Source organism: Strongylocentrotus purpuratus, unplaced genomic scaffold (assembly GCF_000002235.5).
Source record: "Strongylocentrotus purpuratus isolate Spur 01 unplaced genomic scaffold, Spur_5.0 spur5_scaffold_3, whole genome shotgun sequence".
Lineage (NCBI taxonomy): Eukaryota > Metazoa > Echinodermata > Echinoidea > Camarodonta > Strongylocentrotidae > Strongylocentrotus > Strongylocentrotus purpuratus.
The window spans coordinates 10716308-10741725 of record NW_022145609.1 but is presented as its reverse complement, the minus strand read 5'-3'; the positions used below and the strand labels follow the sequence as shown (position 1 = coordinate 10741725).

The window sequence follows — 25418 nt, the reverse complement described above, 5'->3', positions numbered from 1 at the left end:
ATTATTATAAGACACAGAAAGGATATGCACATACGGGAAATAAGGATTTTCCTAGCCTAGAGCTTATTTACATAGAGTGGTGAAGTGTGACGTCATCAAAAATCTATTTTTAGAATTTCTCCATTTTCTCTTCATTTTCCGAGTATTAGCTGAGATATGACCATCTGAATACAAATATTTTCTCAGTGTTTATTGCTCTGGTTCCTCAAGTTATGAACCAGAGCAATATAACACTGAGCTGCTATAGGAAATATATTCATTCAGATGGTCATATCTCAGCCAATACTTAACATTTTCAACTGGTTTTCGGCATTGGACATTACTTTTGATGCTCTTTCGGAAAATGAAGAGAAAATTGAGAAATTCTAAAAAAATAGATCTTTTTGATGTAACAGCTTCGGTACTCTATTGCGATGAGATATTGGTAAAACAAATCATGACTTTGAATTTTGGATTTCAAACAGTGTAAGTTAAGTTTAGGTCAGACCCATAGAGATTATCATTCTTGAAGGTAGAAACAAACACTAGGTGTAACACAAAAAATGCGACCTTTGGGATCCCGAAGATAGCAATTAAGGAATGATTGCTTCACATCCCACAACCCACTCAACTGATTACAGTTTAATGTGTAACTAGATAACAAAACCAAGTACTTTATTACTCAATCCGCATGGTTAAATTAAAACAATAAAAGGCAAAGTTATTAACTTCTAGTCACGGCTGTTCGTATAGGCCTACAACAGTTTCAAGGCCCGGATTAAACCTAAAAGATTGATATTGCATGGAGACTAGAGAAATCGGATCTTAAAATGGCTGTTTCATCAAACTTGGTACTCTTGGTCACCACCTTATGCTTACTTTTTCCGGCTCAGTCTTGGGCTTGGCAAGTAAAAGACTTGGGCTGGTTTCTCATTCGAAACCCGGCCTTCACGGCAGTGGAGCCCCGTCCTGGTGGCGTAGGTGGCTATGACCTGAGTATCAGCACCTTCTCGGCTATTCCGGGTACTCTAGATTCGAACTACATCGTGCGTGATATAGCAAAACAACTTGTGGAGGAAAATGATGTTAGACAATTAAATGCCGAGGAGCTCGATGACGGGTTGTTTTGGCCCAATGAGGTTGGACTAGTGCCAGGTGAGTTTGAAAAACCGTATTCTCTCTCTGTGAAAAGGAATGGCAATCCACTTTACTACTGTGAAATATGGCCACTCTGAAGTAGGGGTTTAAATACCCTTTTATGAATGGATTCCACCATTTTCAGCCTTGATTTTGCTCCAAGTGAAGTGATCCCTAATCATGACTCCCACAAAATGGATTTCCACTCCCGTACATGCAATAGAGAGAGTTGCAATGATTTTGTAACTTCGCTTTTTTAAAGGTCACTTTTTGTTAGTGAGTTGGTGCTCGAATAAAATTATCTTTAAAGAACACTACCAATTGGCCTGTAAACACAATGACATGTATTCTATTAAAAATTAAAACCCGGCACTGGGTTAAATCTTTGACTTAAAATCGTGTAAGCCAGTTAAAGGCATTCCAAACACTTGTGATAAGTTCATTTGTATGGAAGCAGAAAAATAAGAGAAACAGAATGGTGAAAGTTTGAAATAAATCGGATCAATAATGAGAAGGTTATGAATATTTCAAATGTTAGATCAATAGGTCTGACTATGCGATTGGGTAAAATTGTACACATAGGAGGGAAAAATCAGGACCATACAATCATGTTTGTTCGGGTAAGACGTAATACTAACACTAAGTAAATGTTTAACCAATTTAGAGTGTATTTTATTGGCTTATACCAAAGCTTGAGTTTGAAAACAACAAAACAATTAGTATTTTGAAAGCAAATTACAATTTGTGAAGGTAAAGGTGCAAGTCAGTGTGAGTAATGAGGATAAATGCCTTACCAAAGGACACAGTCAAGCGCCCTTTAGTGTTACAACCCCGCTCTCATACCAGAAATAAACAAGAAATAAGTCTTAATAATGTTGCATATAATGACTAGCATATTTCCCTCAAGTAATATGAAAATCTTTTGATTAAATGCTGATAGTTTGGTGATTGATTGATTTAAAGGAGAACGGAACAATGGATCGTCTTCTTTCTCTTAAATATGGAACTCCCCCTCCCTAGGGGGCGCGATTCACGCTCTTACATAAAAACAAATTATACAAACACCTCAAATTACAATGTCATAGTTACGGATAAATATCCCCGGAACGTACCAACAGGCGATATTTATCCTTAACTATGACATTGGGGATACTGGAATTTGAGCTTACTAGGCGCTGTTTATTTATCAGAATTTTAAAATCTCAGATGATACCCAAAGTAGCGCACGAAAATCAGGTGTCTTGCTATGGTAATGTGGATGTCTTGGAACTCTTGGGTAGTAGACTCCTCTCGGGTCACTTTTACCAAAATAAGCAAAAAATAAGAAAGTTATCGACTGGGGACTGTTGCCAGTGTATCCCCACTCGGAAGTTATGTATAAATATGATTATCCCCAACTGAATTCAGATTTTCTCCCATATTTACTCGTACATTCTAAAGGATATTATGCGGGGAGCGTAGCGACCGAGTTAGAAGATTTTTGCATTTGTATTAGTCTAGACGCTGCACTCTTGGGCCCTCCAAAGCCTAAAAGTGTGTTGCAGTCTTTAGTCAGTATTTGCTATACATTTTCTTTTTGCATTTTTTTCAAATTTTCAGGGGGGACAATCCCCCCTAAAAAATTGAGGGGTCCCCCCCCCCCCCGGGATCGCTGCCCCTGCATAGGAATAGTTAAAGAGAAAAGGGCGAACAGAGAACATGAAGACCCAAAGGGGAACGACACTGCAAGAGTTTACTAGGATGGCAGATAACAGAGATGCCATGTGTGGGAAATTGTTGTAATCAACTTCCAAACTGGAAAGACACTAAGATAGATAGCACGACAAAATATAATATATTTCCAACACCTACCATGCCTAATGGCCTTTCATTACCCCCCGTATTATGTTTGTTTAGTATTATTATGTATTGTTATATGCATATTTCTTTTATTGTACAATTCAGCGTTAGCTGGGGAACAGATTTGGAATAAATATAGAGTATTAACAAACGATAGTAATTAATCATACCCGCAAATTTACACAAAAATAATTTTATCTAAATTCATCAAATCAAACCAATGCCATAGACTATAGAAGAAGTGCATTAACCTAAGAACAAAAAACAACAACCATATGGTACGGTTTGATTTTTCCGATTCAATATTGTGGTCTTGAACTTGTGCCTAAAATCGTGGTTTAAAATGATGCAATCTATTTATGCTTTTACAGGACGGCATTGCTTCAGTCCGTAGGATAACCCCTAATTATTTTGAACAACTTACTTAATTTCGGGACTTAATTCTTGTCTCATGATATCCTGTCCTCTGCTCCGTTTCGCACGCGTAAGGAGCTTGATGTGTTTATCTCGAATAGCGATTGAAAACTCAAAGATGCCAACATGCAAGAAAGAACACATCTGATGATAATTATCAAACATATTGACAGTAGACTTTCATAATAAAATATTATATCCCAATCAACTATATTCATTTGTATCACTTAATGAGAAGAGTAATAACTTAAAGAAAGGATGCAAATGAAGTCGAGATTGTAATCATTAGGCCTAAACAAAGAAGATGTTGTATTGCCCTTAAGGCCCCCCTCCCCCACTCAATGTTATTTAGGGTACACATATGAGTGTTCCCAGCACCTTTTCAGCATAAGTCCGGTGTGTAAAGTCAATACGGGTAGCCCTTTTTCTTTCTTACGAGCCGGAGATTTTGGGAACACGCATGTGGTCCCTCCGTTCCCGGAGGGGGGGGGAGGGGCGGGTCTTTAGGTGCCAAAACATGGGTCGGTCGGTCGGACATCCTTTTTTTTTTTTACTTTTTTTTTTTTTAACTCCCTCTTTAATACATTTTTCTTCTCTAAAAAACGGTAAAAAAATATAACAAAGCCGACCGTCGATTTCAAAACTTTTGGGTCGGTCGCAAAGGGCTTAACAACATTTTTCTTAAAGGCCTTATGCACGAACTTTATGACAAAGATTCGGACTACGGTAGTGCGCATGTTTTGATTATGTTGAATTAATATGCGCTACAGTCCACAGAGCTGTAACAGCGTGATCAAACTAAGGTGATTGGATGAGAGTATATTTTAACAATGATTCTCATTGGAGAATCATTGGAAATGAGCCTTTCGGGGGCGTAACCTAAACACAAATTAACATAGTTTTCAGCTTACCGCCCCTGACGTGAAATATGCTTATGACAATTCTCGCCATCGATATCGCGTGATGAGAGTATGTAGACACAAGGATACGACCACGATAATTAAATCTGAAAAATCAAACCGTACCATATGGTTTTTGTTTATTTGTTCTTAGGTTAATATATATCCTCTATAATTATGGCATTGTTTTAATTTGATGAATTTAGATTTAATTAATTCCGAGTAAATTTGCGGGTATGATTAATTACTATCTTTAGTTAATACACTATATTTATTCCAAATCTATTCCGCAGCTAACGCTGAATTTTACAATTTAAAAAGAAAATACATATAACAATACATAATTATACTAAACAAACATAATAGAGGGGCAAATAAAAAGCCATTAGGCATGGTAAATGTTGGAAATATATAATATTTGACTTGCTGTCTATCTTAGTCTCTGTTCAGTTCGGGGGTTCTAAAGCTTCTAATAAGTGCTTCTTTCCAACTTTGATGAGTGCCCCTTCCCACCTCTGATAAGTGCCTTCTTTTATTTTGAGGCGTGTCCCATTTTTCTTTCTAATAATTGCCCTTTCTCCTCCTAATAAAATAATGCCCCTTTTCTATTTTAATAACAACAACTTCCCCCTTCTCTTAAATGCCCCTTCTTACGTTCCTGATAAATGCCTCTACTAAAATATCATAGTTGGCCCTTTTCCTTTGACAATTGCCCATTTTATGTTGTAATGAGAGCCCCTTTCTATTCATCTCATGTGAGTGCACCTTTTCAGGTAAATCAAGTGCCCCTGGCCACCTCTGATAAGTGCCCCTTAACCTCTTACGATTGCCTACGAAGATTTTAGACGAAAGTAGAACAGTGCGAAAAATATTCTAGAAATGTGTCTTATAAGAGATAACAAAAAAGAGGATTTCTTAAATGAAATGATAGGGGCCATGTGATTTTGTACGAAGAAAGTTACAATTTCTAATTCTAGGCGATCTTGAAGGTTCTAATTTGGTTAAAACTCAAGAACTTCAAGGGCTCCGCTCCCATGACCCCTGACAAAGGCTCTGCCCCTGCATCCCAATAGAGGCCCTATGGCGGGTCCTTGGACACCATCAGGAAAGATAAAACTGGTTCCCAATACAATTCTTTGTTCTATAACAAATTACACACTAGCAGAGAGCAGAGTTTGTCAACTGCTATATTTTAATTATTTTTGAATAAATGACAAACTGTATCTCCTTTGTTACATAATTTTTATAGGTCTGTCCAACTACAGCTTGGTGCATGATACATGTTCAAGTTCCCGTGGTACGTTATTATAATCAAGAAAATGGCTGTGCAGATGTCATGCGTGTACTTGTTTCGGCACAGACTGTATAATTTCAAAATACGAGTTCAAATATGATTATATAATACTAATAATATAATTGATATCGCATTGTGACAACTTTAAGTCTGCATGCGCTTTAATATATAGAATGTCCTCAATTTTATTCTAAAAGACAGTTTTAATTACAAATATAGATGTGATAGTCATGTTGATATATATCGTAGTACAGATAAGTAGAATATACACAGTACACATGAAAAACAAAACAGGTAATTAATAACTTTGCAAAATAATATTTAATCATAGGGCCGTTAAAGTTACTATATATATATATATATATATATATATATATATATATATATATAGGAAACAAATTATAAGATGGAAACGGAGTATAACACTATGAATATGACTGACAAAGAAAGCGGACAAAATATACAGTTCCTCAGGTAGACAAAGGAACATCCCTTCACTGCTATTATGTAAAAATGTGTAGAACAGGTGTCACATGCATATTCACCTTTTTACATAATAGCAGTGAAGGGATGTTCCTTTGTTTACCTGAGGAACTGTATATTTTGTCCGCTTTCTTTGTCCGTCATATTCATAGTGTAAAATACATAACAGAGCAAATTGTGTATGGCTGAACGTATGACATTTGGTGTCGGTTTGCCAATTGTTGACTGATTTCTAATCCGTTATCGGATTTTAATAAACCCTTCCTGTAAATTGTAATCTTTGACATGAAACATGTTGTTTTTCGTATTTACTGTTTTCTTGATGTTGTCTTTACGAAATATAATAATAATAATACTGTAGATACTTCTGGAGTTGCCCTGCATTTTTACCCTTGTGAGTATTCATTCCTTTGAACCCTTCAAATTGAAAGAAGAAAAAACATGACTGTGGTCACTTTCACAATATGCAACATGATCATCCTCACAATAAACATAATTATGAATGATGTAATACAAACATATAAGACAACCTAAGAAAGCCCATTTATCCGAGGTTTATGACCATCGTGCCTCATACATAGACAAGGACACAACAAAATCACAACGAAGCCTTTTTGATTGAGTAATCCATCTCATTCAGGGTAACAGAACACATCAATAATACTTGACATAAAATCGGATGGGATGATGGTCAAGAATGGTGGAAGAATCGATCTGGATCAAAGGGATTAGTCCTTCACTGATTCAATTCAAACGCAAGTTACGAGCAATTCTTACATCGAGTTTGGCATTGTAGACTTTTAAACGCTGTGTAAGCGGTACAACATTCACAATCTAGTCAAACCATTATACAAGAAGTCACAACTTCATGACTCTTTCGTCATGAATCTCTTGAAGAAACGCACCATGTCCTCTGGGGGAATATCTGTTGCCATAACGTGCTTTCCTGCGATATCATCCTTGTTGCCAGTCATGAGAGCTTTGTAAGAACCCCAGTATAAGTAATTGTTGTCGTGATTGAGCTCGATATCGAGCCTGTGAATGCACGTTCCGAAGAAGACGTCCTCCCATGGGAACAAGGGAATGGTGATAGCGACGTTGAACACGGCTTCGACCACGTCCGTTGACATGACATACCCATGGCCGTTGGGGTAGGACGGGAAGTGGTCATCGGGGTAGTATTCCTTGGACATGTAGAATTTATCCTTTTTGTCACGGTTGACGATTGGTTTTTTGAAGATAAACCCCAATGTGTACCTGATGTGGGGTGCATCATGGAGGATTGAGAGGATGCGACGTTGGATGATTGAAGTGTCATCGTCGATCTTCATGGCAAACTGTGCGTGTCTGCAGTGGCTCTTGACCCATTTCAGACCCATGATCGTCTTTCTAGTCAGATTCAGGTAGGAATCAACAAAGGACTCTTGCACGATGTCGCCGTATTTATTCGACTCAATGTCAATCTTGTCTTGGAGTCCCGCATTGCCTGTAGAAGCGAGCAAAAATACCGTCACCACTTGCGCGCCCTCAACGGTTGGCCATGAGTCTCTTGAACCATAGGAACTACGAATGGCATCACGATGGACGAAATTTCCTGGTGCTGACAGAACAAAGAATACGAGATAGACATCCATTTTCGAGCCATTCGTGTGGAAACATGTCATCTCCGGATTATGGATGTAGCTAAAAAGGTGTGTGTCTATTGGTTCTTGTAAATAATTCATAGGAGGGTTATCTATCGTGTCGGTTGTTTTTTCAACATTTTTCAAAATAGCAGGCGGCAAGAGTTTAGTGATAGTTGACTTTTCTGTCACAGTCCTATCTTGAGCAGCAACCTTTATTTGTACAGCTTCACTACTGCCATTAAAACTATGTTTTCTGATGTAGTTCATGTAGCACGAGCAAGTTTGTAAGGGGTGAACTGTGGTCTCTCGATGATCATGGCGTCGTAGATCCTGTTCAGGTTGATAACGGTGAAATGGAGAGTGTCCTTTGAACGTCATAATGATAAGCAAAGTGGCTATTGGCGCGAAGATGAAGGCCCGGCGTTTGTTTCCAAAGCGCATCGCCATATTTCTGTCCAAAGGCCTTCAGTCCAACAGCTAAAAATTTCGTTCAAAAGTGACACATTAAGCATTCAAATAAACATAGTATTAACAGCGCTATAGTTCAGTTTATAACATTCAATGATCCGTTATCAGACTAGAGGTGCGATGTCAATATGATTATGAATCCGATGATCGTAGAGGTGAAGATTTTTAAACAAGTTTCTTTTTCGGACCTTGGTTTGGAGCCGTATAATAATGTTCATAACTTTGTCACGTCCGGTATCAGGTATCAGTCGATGAGAAGTTCTATTGATGATATTAATAAGACAACACCCGTCCAGCTACTACGCTGATGACAACAGCTAAAAATCTCGTTCAAAAGTGACACATTAAGCATTCAAAGATGATCGATGGAAAATGCAAATTATTCACATTTCGGCTCCTCTCTATACACCCCACTCATGTTTACAATATGTAGACTGTCAATTCTGGAGTATTTGAAGTCGTGTGAACAGTTTGGCTACCACCGGAACGGGAATAGATACATTAAAACTTTCTTTGCAGACTACTGTTGTTTGTAGACATCGAACAGGAATCGCCACCAAGTGAATTACTCTCTCCGCACAAAATAGTCATGTACAGATGTAGGCCTACTGGGTATGAAATGTAGTTAACTGGCTCATGGTTCACTGATCTCACCACAAAAGACCGACTCTTTATTTAGGGTGCAATCGGGGGACTGGTCATCAAGTTGATTGAACATGGGTCTCATGGCCTGCCGTCAATCGGGAATGTTGAGTGTCTACATGACCAATTGTAATGAGAGATCGAGATTTGGCTTAATTAAATAGTCACGTCTCTTAACCAAATAATTCGGGAGACAGAGCAGACAAATGGGCAACTCTTTTTCCCCTGTGAGTCGTGCGTATCCTCAGAATCAATGTATGAAGGGGTACCACGAAATAGTTGATTGAAATTGCTAGTATGTTCTATGAGAAGTTGTTGTATACCATTAGCGTTTCAATTTTAAACAATTATTTAAGATGCATATAATTACATTTTTCTTCAAATAACTCACAAAATCCAATTGTTTCATTTTAAATCATGCGAATTTAAGCAAATTGTTATAAATTAAGCTGTCACCAATGTCTATATTGGTAAACAATGATACTGTTTTGTATGTATCCATTTTAATCACGACTATGTCCACATAGTCTTCACAGAACAATCTAATGCAAAGCATGGTCTTCATGGTTAATATTACAAATTTATAACATAGATTTAGCTGGTATTAGGGCCTACAATTATAGCTCCCGACTGCATATTGACAGAGTGTCATTTAGTTTTTTGTTTCATTGGGAAAAATATCCTTTACCGCGTAAAATGACACCAAGATCATTAATTTCAGGGAAGACGTTTTCATTCTATACTGCTATATTTGTGAAGCAATATCGTTTTCAAAAGTTACTACTTTTGCAACAATAATTGCCATGCTTGGAGAAGCGAGATATTTGCACATGACGGTTTCCAATACAATCATCTGCGTTGACAACATTGTTTGACGAGAGCAAAATACGTTTGTCAACATAGCTGATTGTATGGGTAGCCTTCAAGCCCAGATTTCTCGCTCCTTCGACCCGAGCTATAACGATGGCTAAAGTAGTAGATTTGTTTCTTCAGAGAAAAAGGCGTGTATTATGACAGTTCAAACACTGACTATGACCCACAAGGTATTGTGCAATGGTGACAAAGGGAGGATTATAAACTAAAATGTCTGTGAATAAATGTCAGATTAGGTCCTACCATGGACTTACTAGATGGTCCTTCGTTGACTAATTATGCAAGAGCTTTCTCTATTTGAAAGTAATAGGAAATAGGCAATTAGGTTTCCAACTTTATTTATTTAGCACTTCCTAGGCATGTACTAGAAATTGATCAATTCACATTCATGCACATGGATTATGTTTGGAGAAGAAAAAAAGAATACGTAAAAGAATAACTTAAAATTAAAATATAATGTGCAAAATAATTCAGCTTTCATAAGTATATGATTGGCAATAGTTGAACACGTATTATAAAATGTAACGAGTAATAAACAATATATGCAAAGAATCAATTGTTGGTAGTTTAAGTTGAATCGGTATAGGGGTGTTGTTTTGTTTAGTTTAGTTTTGTTTTTCATCAAAAACATTATATATAACTATATATATATATACATATACATCTGAACATAATTTGTCTTATTCTTATGTTTACTCGCCTGTACTTGTTTATATGAACATGAACAAAATACCAATTAAAAATAATACGGTCAATTGGAAGTATTATCTCCCATCTAACATGCATATTTTTCGAGGATTTTTTTGTAAACTTATGATAGGCGTAACATGACTTGAATCAGACAAGCGTGTTGATTGCAGTGCACTTTTATACAGGAATATAGGATAAAGATGCAAAATGAATTAATCATGATTGTGTAGAGTGAATTGTTTTAACATGGATTGTATTTTAAGTAGATGATTTCCATTTGTGTTTTCATTACGTTGTTGATCATATAAACAACCACGAAGTGTAGCCTAATAGAAGCAGGTAGGGAGGTCCGATAAAATATTTGATTTTTTGATTCAGATTTTTCCAGGACTTGTGTTTTAAAAGTTTTATGATCACAGACGATCCATTTTACACATTTTCATAATGTATAGACGACTGCAAGCAGTATAGTGTAAAGTATCAGTCAATACTTGGGATTTGGGAAATGAAAATATACTCACCCGTGAACTATAAAGCAAGATTGCAGTTGTTATGACAACCCTACTTGACGATAATTGAATTATTATCATCAGTAGGTGTTGAAGATCTAATTTTTAATAAAAGTTTCCCTGTGAGTCGGATCATGACGATATTGCCTAGTTAATTAATACTGAGTCAATTAGCATGATTAAGGCCTCGTTCTTTGGATTGGGACAATGCACTTTGCAAGCAGTCTGAAAAGGTAATGTCAACAAAAGTCAACATGCACTTAATAGGGACTTTTATATTTGCACAACGACAACGTGGATTGCTACGATCGACGTCCTTTTAATGCACTGCCATGAATGGACGTCACACGTATCAGTCCACGCAAATCTAAAAGTCTCTAATTTAGTCCGAGGTTGTACATGCTGTAATGGCATAGATGAGAAATCAATAAAAACGTATTCTATCGCAGCGGACGATTGTTTGCAAAGACATGGAACATTACCACCGAAAACTGTCCCTAATAATCACATCGACAAGACCGACACCAGACAGACAATAGACTGAATTAAAATATTACATAACGTCTATGGCCAAGTATTAGTCGGTTTAGATTTTGTCCTTGTTTTGACGTAAAAAAGGGGGTTAAATATCACAAAATGTCCTTGAAATTGACCGCAAAAGGGGGTTATATGCATTGGTGGTAACGGTCATACGTGTCACTCTTTGCAGGGGAGTGACCCCACCGGGGTTTGGAGTAGGTCTGAAGTCGGTTTGGCGCTGTGATTGAGGTACTTATTACGACTCTCCATCTACAGTGCGTCCCAGCAAAAACGAAACCGAGAACTATCGATGTTTTATCATAACTTAATCACAATTATAATTAATAAATGACACATATTTGGAAAGCTTAGATTCCCTTCTTTCATTTAATGCAACTCATATGATTCATATCTCACGCATGAGTGATTAAAAGCAATTTGAAGAGAGGAAACCAAAAAGTCATTTGGCGGGCGGTATCTGAATTTCAAGAAGAAAATCACATTTCTAGAAATTTCAATTTCTGCCCTTTCATATGACACCTCAATCAGGAACAATGAGCCAGGAATAACAAAGTTCTGTTTTTTTAAAGTAATGCTTGCATTTCCATAATTTGATCAAACGAGTTCGTTTTCACTGGCTGCCTGCTGTAGCAACAAACAGAGTTGACAAAAGACTTAACTCCGCTTCGTTGAAGATCAGCCATGCATCAGGTCTGTCGTACATCAAAAGATTATGTGTTAAATTCAATTAACACATATAAAATAGTAATAGTTGTCAATCATTCAGTGACATTTGGGAAATTGGATGATTGCCTTTTTTTAATGCTCGCCTAAGCATACAGAGGGATGCTAAACCCTCCAGTGGTTCTATTTTGCTTTTAAACAACTATTTGTGGTAGGGTCCAACTCCATGATACAACATTCGGATGTTGAAACACCTACACAAGGTGTGCCTATACATTAATAAGCCCACGGCACGATCTGATCTGATCTGATTACGATCCGATTTGGGAAGAATTTGCAATTATAGCAGTTAATATGAACATTCAAACTTCTGAATTCTTAGGTCTTTCTAAGATCAATACTTTGAACAATCATATATCAATAAAAAATGTAATATTTCTGTGGAATTCGAGCTTTCTTGGTGGAGGAATATCCATGTCGACTCACAATCGTAGTGACGTCACACCAGTATTGCGATTGTCTACGATTGAAAGCTGATTCGGCTTTCATTCTCAAATTCCGGTTGCTAGTTTTCTTAAAGTAGATATTCATTGATTTTAAAAACTAACTTTACTTTCATTATTGCAAAGTTGAAACTTTGATTCGACAAGGTTATCAAAATTCAATGCTTGGAAACATTCGAATTAATGATTATCATAAATTACAAAACGCTTAAATACAGCCCCGGCATATCACCTGAAGAGCTCTCCGAACGCTGCTAAGATATGTGAGATCACAGTATGGACATGACTTGCACAAGCAGACGATGTCCCATGACATCTCACACATTTATAGTGCCTGTGTTTTCGTCTTCTCTCGAGTTCTTTCTCTTACTTCACTACCGTCAGGCTAAATGTATAATCTATTGCCTCACTCTAAACCCCGCGCATGTTTTTATTTTGATGACAAATGTAGCGATACAAAAATAAAGGAATCTGTCGCTTGTAACGAAATAAGACGCCATTGTATATTCAGCTGCACACACCGGGGTATGTTCGGCGTTTTAAGAGGGAACAAATGCCGTCCCTAATATCATTCCAGGGGTTTTTCAATTTGAAAGTCTGGTTTCTTTGATTGTTAATTAACCCCTATCCTGTGTATTTGCAAGCAAAAGATTTTAGTTATCAGAATCGGGTCATATCCCCTTTTGAATGGTTTGACATGCCATTACATTTAAATACACTAAACTCATTATAATTTGAGAAATAATGGCTTTGCAATTATGTTCATTCTCTATGGGATGTCGTCTGCTTGGGCAGTGTTGGTCCATATAGTGACGTCATTAAAACATCGTTATTTTCCGGCGAATCTCTCGTATATCCCAGCTGCTATGGAGGTGGTTGTATTTGTATTTTTTATAAATCACCCGATATGTAGTTAACCTAAAACTTGTCCGATGGTCATCTGTTAGCTTACCAGTTTCTAGTGATACATTAGTTGACATATTTGTGATCTTCTTTGAATTTCACCTTTAACATTATTTAGTATGATGTTTGTCAAGATGTCTGTTTCTAATATAATTCGCAGGATAATCGCAGGAGGTCTTTGCGATCGCACTCATGTAAATGTTGCTGTTATGAATGCTTCTTATATATCATGCTTGATTGTATATTTGTGATTCAATTTCTTCATTGTCTTCATTTTCTCTGCAGAGGATGTCTTTGGGGTAGGCGGAATTCGCTGGTCCGCAACTGGGTTTCTCCTCCCATCTAAAAGACGAGGAAATGTCGTTCTTATGGATGACTCGAAAGACGGAGGGGTCGGTGAGTATAGCATTTTAATAATACTAAGTTTGGAAGTACCTGGCATGGGCAATTCCAGTGTAATCGAATTGACACTCAGAACACGTTTGGTTATTTAAGACAGTTTTTAAATAGAGTTAAGAGTCCTAACATATATTTCAGCCCGTGATTCAGGATTTTTTTGTTCATAGATAGCAAATTGAGAAAAATGACCTTTTTGTAACCGTAACCGTGACGGACATGACACATAATCGATTAGAATTTTTTTTTTTTTTTTTTTTGGGGGGGGGGGGTTAATTCTCGCTGTTAATATTTTGAAAAGTCTGTGATGTAGGGGTTAAACGTGTTGATGCGAACAGGAGCTTATTATCTTACAACAAAAATAGATATACCTCGTAAAAAATTGTATTATATATTTCCTTACAATAGCTACAAAAATATAGCGTGACGGGCCTGACAAATTAAGCGTAACGGACGTGACATTTTGTCCACCTTTTATAAACCCATATAGCTTTGCTTCAGAATGTTCAATGTGTCATGGAAAGCTCTTACCAGTGCTCTAAAACCCCTTCACAATGATTTATTACCAAGGAATCAACTCTCAAGAGATAACGGTGTGGAATAAAGAAATCCAAATATTGGATGATAAAAAATAAACCTGTTTCCACATTTTGCCCTAAAAATATGTTTTCGTAGAAAATAATGCCTGGAAGTTCTTCACTCCAACTGATATACCACTCAAAGAGAGGAGATTGTTAAACTCTTCTGTTTTAAACCAAATTTGTCAAAGTGGAACACATTTTTTTTAAGGAATTGCCCACATATGACTACTTCGCTGCGAAAAAAAGGTCGAAAAGAAACCCAAAATTGAAAACAAATGGAGGGGAACCTACCCTGAGCCCCCAGTTCGTCACCCCACTGAACTGAACTGAACTGAACAAAACTGCAATCGTTCTAGATTCATGGGTAAACATGCGTACACCATGATCTGAAATCGAAGGGAGGTGGTTGATAGATCATCCCCAATGAATGTACATACAACAGATTTTGTATTTCTACTTCATACAGGTATTCGAAACTATTTTATTCACGCAAATTTAAACTAAATGTACTATATATTACGCCAGAAGAATTAACTGCACTGTATTGATTTTCATTATCCTCTATAGGATGTTTGGAGTTTGGAGAGATTACTTTAGTCGATCATATTCCTGTGGACAGATAACCTAGGGTTGATTAATGCTGGTTACTAGGGACTTTTAGATTTGCGTGGACTGATACGTGTGACGTCCATTCAAGGCAGTGCATTAAAAGGACGTCAATCGTAGCAATCCACATTGTCGTTGTGCAAATCTAAAAGTCCCTATTATGTTCTTCTGAATCCAGGATAAAAAGAGACAATTTTTGATCAATAACACCGCACTATTTTTCTTTATTTTAGTCTTCTTTTTTTTGGTTCTTTTTTGTTTGTTTGTTCGGGTGATAGGAAAGTCGTACGACATCACTACCTGGAAGTGTGATATGGGGTTGTGGTTCTATCATCGTGTGCTCTGGCACGATGTCAATGGTGACGGACGTAAAGATGCAATCACGGCAAGGGCACGGTTCGACTTCGAGTGTGAGGATTCATCATATTTATTTATTTTTGTTTTATTTATTCATACATATTTATACAGGTACACAAGATCAGAAATAAATCTGTTTTACATCTTGGACCTGGTTTTAAAAGCATAGTATGAAAAAGGTAGTAACAATGACAATGCAGTATTCAGAATTCAAGTATAACAAAGTAAAATACAAAATAGATACAAAGTAGTACAAAATATGGTAACATAACAATTCAGGTCCTTAACAAAAATAATTATAAATATGAATGGTGGCTACATATAACAATATCAAGTAGAAGTTAAAAGAACAAAAATATAGTCATATATGCAAATGCAAGGTTTCAGCTTAGGGTTTGGGGGTCATTATAATAGATTCGATTTTGATTTTTTTTTGTACAATAATCTGAAAATATCCAGAGACTTAGCATTTTGAAAGTTATTTGGTAATAGATTCCATACTTTAGCACCGAAATATTTTAAAGACTGATAATAAAGTTAAATGTTTGGTTTAGGCGGCACAACATTAAGGGAATTGGCATAACATTTTGTCTACCTGACTTCATACGTATCGGAGATTACTAGTCTTCATCCTGTGTTATACAACTCAATCCTAGATCCTAACCAAATGATTGGTCAAACGCAGTCACGTGTGATTCATTTGCAACTTATATTTGCAAGAAGAAAATAAAGGATAACGGATAAAATTTAAATCTATTTAATAACGATTCATATTCAACTGTTTCAGTGAGATATTCCTATGATTATAATAATAATAATAATAATCTGGTTTTTTATATAGCGCTCATCACACCGATCCAACGATGTACCTAAGCGCTTTACAGATATATTATTACCCCGGTCATCGGATTCAGGCTTACCCGCACACAATGTGTGCACATTTTCCACTCCCTGGGGAGCATTCCAGCCAGTCGCCATATGTGACGACATAAACTATACGAAGATGATGAAATATGTAAAATAACAATATTGTAAACATGGGTGCCCTAAGACGGTTTTTAATAGGAATATCGGACCAATTTGCCGACAAGTACTTTGAAAGAAAAATCCATTACCCCCCCCCCCCAAAAAAAAAATGAAAATGAAAATGAGAAGAAAAGAACAGTGGTAATTTTTTTTCAAAGTTGTCTACAAAGATTCCATTAATTTTTTATTAACAAGCACCTCTTCCACCCTGTCCCCCCCCCCCCCCTCCCCCCGAAAAAAATCAACTGCGGATTGCCAACAAAGGTTCGAAAATGCCCAAGATATTTTTTCCTGAGGATGCCAGACCGCCCCCCCCCCCCCGCCCACCTCTTCGTTGGAGTAATCTTACTTTACCTCTTTTCATGAAATTATTGTGACATTGTGGTTCATTCTCGATCTATATACAAGCAGTTCATATCTTATCAGAACGTAATGGATCAATCTAAAGATTCATGGGGATTGATCAATGAAATTCTATGGAGATATAACCTTTATCTTTCAAAAGTGAATCATATTGTTACAATCATTTCATGAAAAGCGATAAAGAAAGATTATTTATGGGCAAAAGTGTACACTGAGTGGAAAAGAACACATCACAGTAACACCATGCTTGAAATACAATCTGCAGTGTTGTGATCGAATCATTACCTTGTTACGATTTTCAACTGAAATGGGGGATTATCAAGCAAAGTATCTTAAAATTAAACCTGTTTCGTACGATATATTATTATTTATAAGATGATGACGTGGATCCTAATAAAATGATTGGTTGAAAGCATACACGTGACCAGAAATTCATTTTGCCTAACGCGTAATTTTGATAATGACCGGTCATTATCAAAATCATGTTATAAAACATCATTTTATAAAACAAATCAAACATAATCTATTAAAACAAATGATACACATCATTTTTGTTCGGGCATTAGTAAAATTACTAATGCCCCCGCTGCTGTGTATTATTTGTATACTAGATGGTTTACAGAAGGCAGAGATGGTATGGCTAGAACATCCTGAGGACCCACTCAATGGAAATCCATGGAACATCAATTATATGTATGATGGACCTGATGCTTTCTTCACATTCGTAAATATCGACACACCCGACGGCACGTTTGAGGTAAGAATACACTTAAAAGGGGTGTAGCCTGACGAGACTACGCGTCTTTCCCGTTGCCTGACTCGGGGCCAATCGGGTAGCGTATTTTTTTGTACACGTTAGCGAGGGGAATTTCTCGAAAATGTCGAGGGGGTGGGCCTCCCAGCCCCCCCCCCCCCCCGTTCACGGAAGTGGTTGTTAGAAGCTTTAACTACATAAAAGTCACATTCTCTCCTATTTTATTCAACAAAAGGTTGTCTTGAGAAACGATTCTATCTTTGCAGATGGGGGTGCAGGGGTAGTCTTTGCCGGGAGTCTTGGGGCGGAGCCCCTAGGAAGTTCTTGAATTAAAAAAATAGGAAGTTCCAAATATTCGTCACGAGCGACAGAAATTGTAATTTCCTCCTTGAAAGTCACATAGCCCCTTTCATTTCATTTTAGAAATAACCCCTCTTCCTCTCTTAAAGACAATATCATGACATGTTTAATATGAGGGCGTTGTGTGGTCTTTGTAAAGAGCAAACAAGTCCACATTTTGTGATTTAATACATTTTTATTCCGAACCCTAGAAATTATACCAGAGGCATAAATAGAAAGGGCAAAAATTTCTGCACACATTGCATCCTTTTTGCTGCATGACCATGGTACGTTTGATGCAAGAAATGGATGGGGATGAAAATAAGCCCTAAAATCCTGTGATTGGCAATACAATTAAGGGATAAAAATCATGGTTTTCGAATAAAATTTGAGATTTTCCCTGTTACAAATTCTATACTCATGTATTGTTTTCAGATGCGTTATATGTTATAAGAAAAATTGGAAGAACAACATGTGATCAATTTAGCCCTTAAAAAAAGAATAAAAGGGGTAGAAGGCCGACTAGAACCTCTATCGCATTGTCCTGGTTCAATAAGGGTGTTCTCAAACCTCTTTCCCCTCCCCCTCTTTTCCTCAACCCTTCCCCCGCCCTTAATCCGATGTTGTTGTTGTTGTTTAATTTAGGCAAGTCAGTCAGTTTATGACCATTATTGCCAAATACTATAACAAAAATTGTTTTTAATTCAAATTTACGTATATACACTCACATAATATGCGTGTATATATTATGTATGCATATTTCTTCTTCTTCTTCTTCTTAGAAAACCAAAAAAGGGGGAAGATATTGATATCATGATAGATCACCGATCCCTGTCCTTTTTTTTTTGGCGATATCCTGACATACCCGCTCGTGGTACGTTACGAAGGTGTCTGGGGGGGGGGGGTTCCCTTATGTCTCTCAAATGCGGACAGGGGGGGGGCGCTCTTTGTGATATATCAATTTATCTCGAAATAGACCCCCCAAAGCCGGCGGCCAAAATACATTCAATATATTAGACACATTTTAACGAGCTTTATTTTCGGCTTTTGAAATAAATACTGACATTAAATTGCTGAAAGATGATCGTGGGCACTGTCTTATAAAGAGATTCGATTATTCTGATTGAGCGCCGGGGGGGGGGGGAAAGACCACTGTAATAGAGCCTAATGATAACTTAAATCTCTGTTGAGTATTTCCTATGATATGGACAATAAAACAAATAAACCTTGATTCTCAAAACTTCTTCTTCTTTTTGTCTTCTTCTTCTTCTTCTCCTTCTCCCTTCCTCCTCCTCCTCTTCCGCCTCCTTCTTCATCTTCTACTTCTACTTGTAATCTTCGTAGGGCTAAGCATCCTACCTCGAAGTTATGTATATGAATGTAGGCACACTAAGTACATCCTACCCTGCGAGAATTTTGGTTTTCATTTATTATAATTTTTTATGCAAGCGTAAATTACTGTCGCAACTTGGTGTCCTAGAAATTTTCAAAATGAAATCACAAGATTAATATTTTTTTTTTCTTTTTTCTATTTTCTCCAGGCTATAATCACTCCAGCGTATTTCTCACAGACCTTGTTTGTACATTGGATAGAAGGTAAGCACATTCTTTTCATCAGTCATGGAATCGGTGTAATACGAACTCGATAGCATTAACCAAGTCGTAGTTATCTAGGTAGTTTATGATCAGCTACAATTTTGCTATTACTAGGTTAGTAATATTTCATTTTTTGTTTGTTATTGATTGATTGGTTGAATAATTGAGTGAGTGAGTAAGTGAATAATTTATTGATTGATTGATTGAGTTGATTGATTGAGTTGATTGATTGATTGGTTGATTGATTGATTTAATTAATGATTCATTGGTTTATTGATTAATTAATTTATCTATTGAATCATTGATTGAATAAGTGATTGATTGATTGATAGATTGATTGACTATTGCTCTTTTACTTTATTCTTCGAAAACAAAAACAAATTAGAATTATTCAATATGAACATAAAACCAAGTTAAAGGAATCTAAACAGACATTGTCTTACCACACGTCACTAATAGCTAACCTTTGTACTCGAGTTCCAAAGTCCTGTTTTATGCTAAAAAGATATCTGTATAATCATTAAAAATCTATAGGTCTTAATTATCGTGTTTTTTTTAATGTATAGTGTTTGGTCCAGTGTTAGCGTAGTGTAGGCCTATTGACCACGGAGCAATAGCCGCCAAAGCATGTGTTGTACAAATATCTTTTTTGTAAAATATATCCTTATGCTACGGTCACAAAGGTTCGTACGAACGATAATTTCGTACGAATCTCCCTGTTTTTCCATTGTCTTCCCGAATTTCCATTGTCTTAAAATCGTTAGTACGGCTTTCGTAGCAGTTCGTAATGGCATTAATTTGTGACCAAGGCTTAAACTCGGCTGGAACCTTTTAAGGGCTGTTCACAAAATTGTGAGGCAGTAAACTTAACGAGTCCTTATTTTTCTTTTGTTTTTTTTATTTTTCTTTTCTTTCTTTTGTGTGTAGGTCCTTCTACAGACTGGTCTAAGCCTGAGAGGATCTACTCTCGAATCATCGACGCCGTTGTTGGAGAATCCTACTTTGATGCTTACGTAAGTTTGCAGGGGGCACAGAAGAGGGGGGGGGGGGGTCGATCTGCCGCCCACATTAAATACTGCGGCAGTGCCGTTTCGCATGGTCAGTCCCCACTTAACAAAGTTAAGCGGTTCCTGAAAGACACACGATGAAATCAGGGGCATGTTTAGTATTTTCAGAAGGGGCATTACATTTGGATATATTCGTGATTTTCGAGATTTCGGGAATCTTGCCGACCCTACTACCAGAATTCGCTCATAAAATCGGTGGGGACCGAAGGACAAGGGTGAAAATAAAAGTCCCCACGTAAATTTTGTTTTTTACTCTTCACCACTATCTTTTTTTCTCCTCCCCCACCCCTTCTTCTTTTTTATGTTCTTCCCATTTTTCTTATTTGACCACGGTCGTTTTGCTTCCTATCCAGCGAGCTTCGTTTATTATTATATTATTTTCACTCCGATGATGTTTTTATTTGTTGTTGTTTTTATTTTTAATTTTCAGATCGCGGATGTGAATCGAGATGGAAGAATTGATGTTTTGGTGACTGCCAGCAGGTATAATTTTGTGCAAAAATTATAAAAGCAATAGTAAATTAAATCATCTGATAATGAAGTGTTTAAAACAATTCGCTACGCATCAGTGAGTTGTGGGGTCCGTGACAATTCCCACCTCCCTACACACACAGTATACCTGTGGGTGGCATTGTCCAAAGAAAAATTGCCAAATGAACTAAAAGTGCAATGGATTTTTAGCTACACAATCGCGAAGAATTTATGCTTATGTTTGTAAATTCCAAAGTACCAAAGTATATGTATTGAGGATGTTAAGGCTTTGCTGAAATCCAACAAGGATTTATAATGTTTTCACGCTTAGAAGAAAAACAAACTCCCTTTTACATTTCAAAAAGTGGAGAATCGATTAAGTTGTTTTTAGTGTATACTTCCAGTCCACATAGTGCATCCAATGCTGCATTTTATAATTATGTATGAAGTTGTTTGAATATTTAATTGGTTTATTTGATTTTTTTTATCAACAAAGATTTAAAGGGGGGAGTTTTAAAACTTAACCTATTATAGGGTACTTTCAATCGCCTTGCCCATCACCTTCCAAACTGTGCAAACATGACACTGCTTACCTAATCTGTTAATGATTTCTGAGGATAACTGGGTATTTGAAATTGCCCATGAGTTGACTTTTTTTAAATGAAGTCTTTGCGCCTGATTAGCGCAGGTAATAAAACAATCGAAATGACCCCATCGATAGTGTAAAACAGCCATGACCATGCAATCAATTTCTGACGTGTATTCATGTTGAAATCTATCAAATTTCTAGCGAAGTCGACGGGAAACTGCTCACCTACGAAATCCCCGAAGATTTCCGTACCGACAACTGGACTCGGCACGTCATCGCGGACGGTTTCGTACCGATACTTTCACAGGAGGGCCAGGGATCACCCGGTATTGTACTCCCGATCTACGAGAGAACCGACGAAACAGAGTAAGGGCAGAAACTTTACTCAGATGTGTAGAATATTGACACTAGTTGGGCAAATAAGTTGGATAAAATATTATATGTAAAAGTACATCAGTGCCGCGGCGGGACCCGAACCGCGGACCTTGTGATCCACAGTTGTGTGACATATCCACTCGACCACGAGACCTCTAATATAAGAATATAACCCTATTGTTGGATAATAATGTTTCCCGACTACCGTTCGACAAGTTACATCTGCCCAACTTATTTTGAACATTTAATTGGGTAAATACATGTAGTAAATGGTTGGAAGAAAATAACCCAAACGTTGGACACAAATGGCCCACTTTAATTTGCCCTATAACATTACCCAATTATTGTATCAGTTACTACATGGTTGGTAGTCCTTTGACATATCCGCTCGACCACGACACCTCTAACATAAAAATATAACCCAATATATTATTGGACGATATTTGCCCAATATCGATTTGCCAAGTAACACCTACCCAACCTATTTTTTATCTTTCATGAGGTAAATTCATATAGTAAATGGTTGGGAGAAAATAACACAATTATTGGACAAAATTTGCCCAACTTTGATTTGCCCGTAACGTCTGCCCAACTTTTTTCACAGTGTGGACACAACCGGGACACAGCCAGTCACAATGCGTACATAATTTAAAATATCATTTTATTTTGTTGCAGAGCAGGGATTATTTCACTAGTATATTGGCTTGTCTTCTGCCATTTAAATGTTATCATCGTTTAAGCGGTCCTTTTGATATATAACATGTAAACTGTTTAGCAATTGTGAGGCGGTTTGTAACTGCAAGACTATAAAAGGCGATATATGCCAAATACTATGTAGGTTGGAAATCAAAATCACACCTAATTGTAAGCGTATTTTTGCATAAATGTGTTCTCCCCGGAGCTTTTTGTTACAGCCGTGTATTCAGAATATGACATAAAACTAATAAAAGTTTTTTTTACTTCAGAATAAAAGTACGAGCATAATTATTCAAACTGAACTGTTTGTGAAAAATGCTTTTAGATACCACATCATCCAAAACCAGGTGATGCATGATGATGATATTAATGATGTACCAACATATTAATTAAGTAACATTTTGAAGTCGATTATGCACATATCTTTCACTCTCGCTTTCTCTCTCTCTCTCTCTCTCTCTCTCTCTCTCTCTCTCTCTCTCTCTCTATCTCTCTCTCTCTCTCTCTCTTTGTCGTTTTAACTGCCCTCCTCCATCTATTACTCTCTCTTTCGGCATTTATCTGTATATACCTGTCTGTCCGGGGTTTTTGTTTCTATCTGTCTTTATCATCTCTTTCTGTACGTTGGTCTGTCCATATTTGTGATATCGGTCTGCATGTCTTTCTCGTTGTGTCATCCTCTCTCCCGCCCCCCCCCCCTCTCTCTCTCTCTCTCTCTCTCTCTCTCTCTCTCTCTCTCTCTCTCTCATACACACACACACACACACATAAACTCTCACACTTTTGTCCATCTACCTATCTATTTGTCTTCCTGTAACTCTATCTATCTACCTAGATATCTGTCTACCCATATAAATATATATATATATATATAGAGAGAGAGAGAGATGATGTATATATTTCCATGCTTCTCGTACTCAACCTCTACTATTATCCCTATCTTTCTCTGTCACTCTGCTTTTAACATACTCTCTCTCCCTCTTTTCCCCGGCCCATCTCTTTCAGCAAAAAGCCCCTCCTGCTCCTCACGGGCGATGACGACGGAAAGATCTACATCTTCGAGAGCGCCGACTACGACGACGTCAACAACTGGAACTACACCGAGAACATCATCTTCAGCGTGGCGGGAACGATCGGCGCGATGTCAGTACAGGACATCGACGAGGACGGCTACAACGAGATCTTCATTCCCGGTTATTCCGTCAGCAGATTCCACATCTTTTCCTTTGCACCTTGATGACGTCACAATGCACAATGATATGACCGTGTATTTTTAACAGTGTTGTTTTCTTGTGTTAAAAAAAAAGAGCAAAAAATAGACATTACTCACCAAAATGAAATATTTTGATATATGTAGCTAGCTTTAGGCAACTATTTTCAATATGGTCCATGATCAAAATTTAAAGCCTACCTCATTTTTACACAGAGTATGTAATATATGACAGATATGATATCTTAAAATGAGCTATTTTCCACACATTAATATGTTACAAATTGTTTCGATGCATGGCGTGTTTGCAATTGTTGAAATGTAAGATAATATAGAATACCAAGTCTATTTTCAATTTCAATTCTATTTCTGCATTCTGTGTATGAAATATTTTAGATATATTTATGTAATATGAGACAAACTCTGCCGTTAAGATGAATACATAGTATGTACCATTCTTTTCAATACATGCCATGTCCATGTATACGACAATATAATTTTTTTAAACCAATAAATACCACAATGAGCATTAATAGTCTATTTTCATTTGTTTGGAGCTAGAAAGTTGTCTCTTCTGTGTGCAATGATACGAGCTAATACTTTTCTTTAATCTCAATATAAGAGACAAAATTTACGCCATTTTCGTAATGTAATCACTTTTAATGTACACATCTTTGGCAAGTGCCTCACTACAAATTATTTCATTCACCTGTTACGAATAGTCAAAATGCGAATTAGGTGTTGTTAGGTAGGGCAAGCCATAATGTTTGTCCTACCAAACAACAATTAATATATGCAATTCGCATTCCGATTAATGAAATACAATCATATGTAACAGGTGAATTGAAATAATTTGTTAGAGGCACTTAATTAACAGATTTGTGCATTAAATTTGATTACATCACGAAAGTAGTCTAATCTTGAAAGATCAACCAGTCATTACAGGTGAAGTGCTTCAAACAGCAAAACTGATTGCATGAAAAAGAAACACAATCATTTGCATTAGCAGATTATCTTTAATATAATAATAATATTTAGCAGATTATCTTTCTGCATGCTATACTGTCTATAATTATATCTCAAGCAACCCAACTACGAGAAGAAAGAAACACAAAATTAAAGTGGAAGCCCGACTGCTAAGAACACAGCATTCTTCCAGAATCTCGGGTAAAGGTAAAGTTAACGATTGTCCTGCTTGTGCGATGATTCTGCAAATATTGGGCAGAAAGTAGGGCTGTCATATTGAAAACTTTATCTGTTACATTTAGCATGCAATTCATCTTATCAGCTGATTTTTTTTCTCTCTTGACCTTTTCATCCTTCAAGTAAAGATAAGGAAATCTAGGAGCAAATTTTTTTTAAAGTAAGGTTTCTTTATCTTTGCATAATTGAATGCTTAATTGTGTTCTAGTTGTTCTTGCTTTTGTAACCCAAAAAACTTGAGAATGAAATACACTTGAACAAAAGAAGAATGTGAATATATTATATATAGTCCTTCCATTTATTTGACTGTATGAAACATCACATTATC

At 36.8% G+C, this 25418-nt stretch overlaps 2 protein-coding genes across 2 annotated transcripts; one reads left to right on the top strand and one right to left on the bottom strand.

Moving 5' to 3' along the window:
• The first annotated feature begins 677 nt into the window (after positions 1 to 677).
• Positions 678 to 24418, top strand: LOC105446130. Its single transcript, XM_030996576.1, has 9 exons — positions 678 to 1134; positions 13747 to 13857; positions 15323 to 15454; positions 17402 to 17547; positions 19425 to 19479; positions 20407 to 20492; positions 20977 to 21029; positions 21808 to 21972; positions 23683 to 24418. Exons 1-9 carry the CDS (start codon positions 810 to 812, stop codon positions 23912 to 23914), a joined length of 1305 nt encoding a protein of 434 aa, XP_030852436.1. The 5' UTR covers positions 678 to 809; the 3' UTR covers positions 23915 to 24418.
• Positions 6819 to 8828, bottom strand: LOC100891599 (beta-1,3-galactosyltransferase 5). Its single transcript, XM_003729362.3, has one exon. It carries the CDS (start codon positions 8115 to 8117, stop codon positions 6912 to 6914), a length of 1206 nt encoding a protein of 401 aa, XP_003729410.3. The 5' UTR covers positions 8118 to 8828; the 3' UTR covers positions 6819 to 6911.
• Positions 24419 to 25418: the final 1000 nt, after the last annotated feature.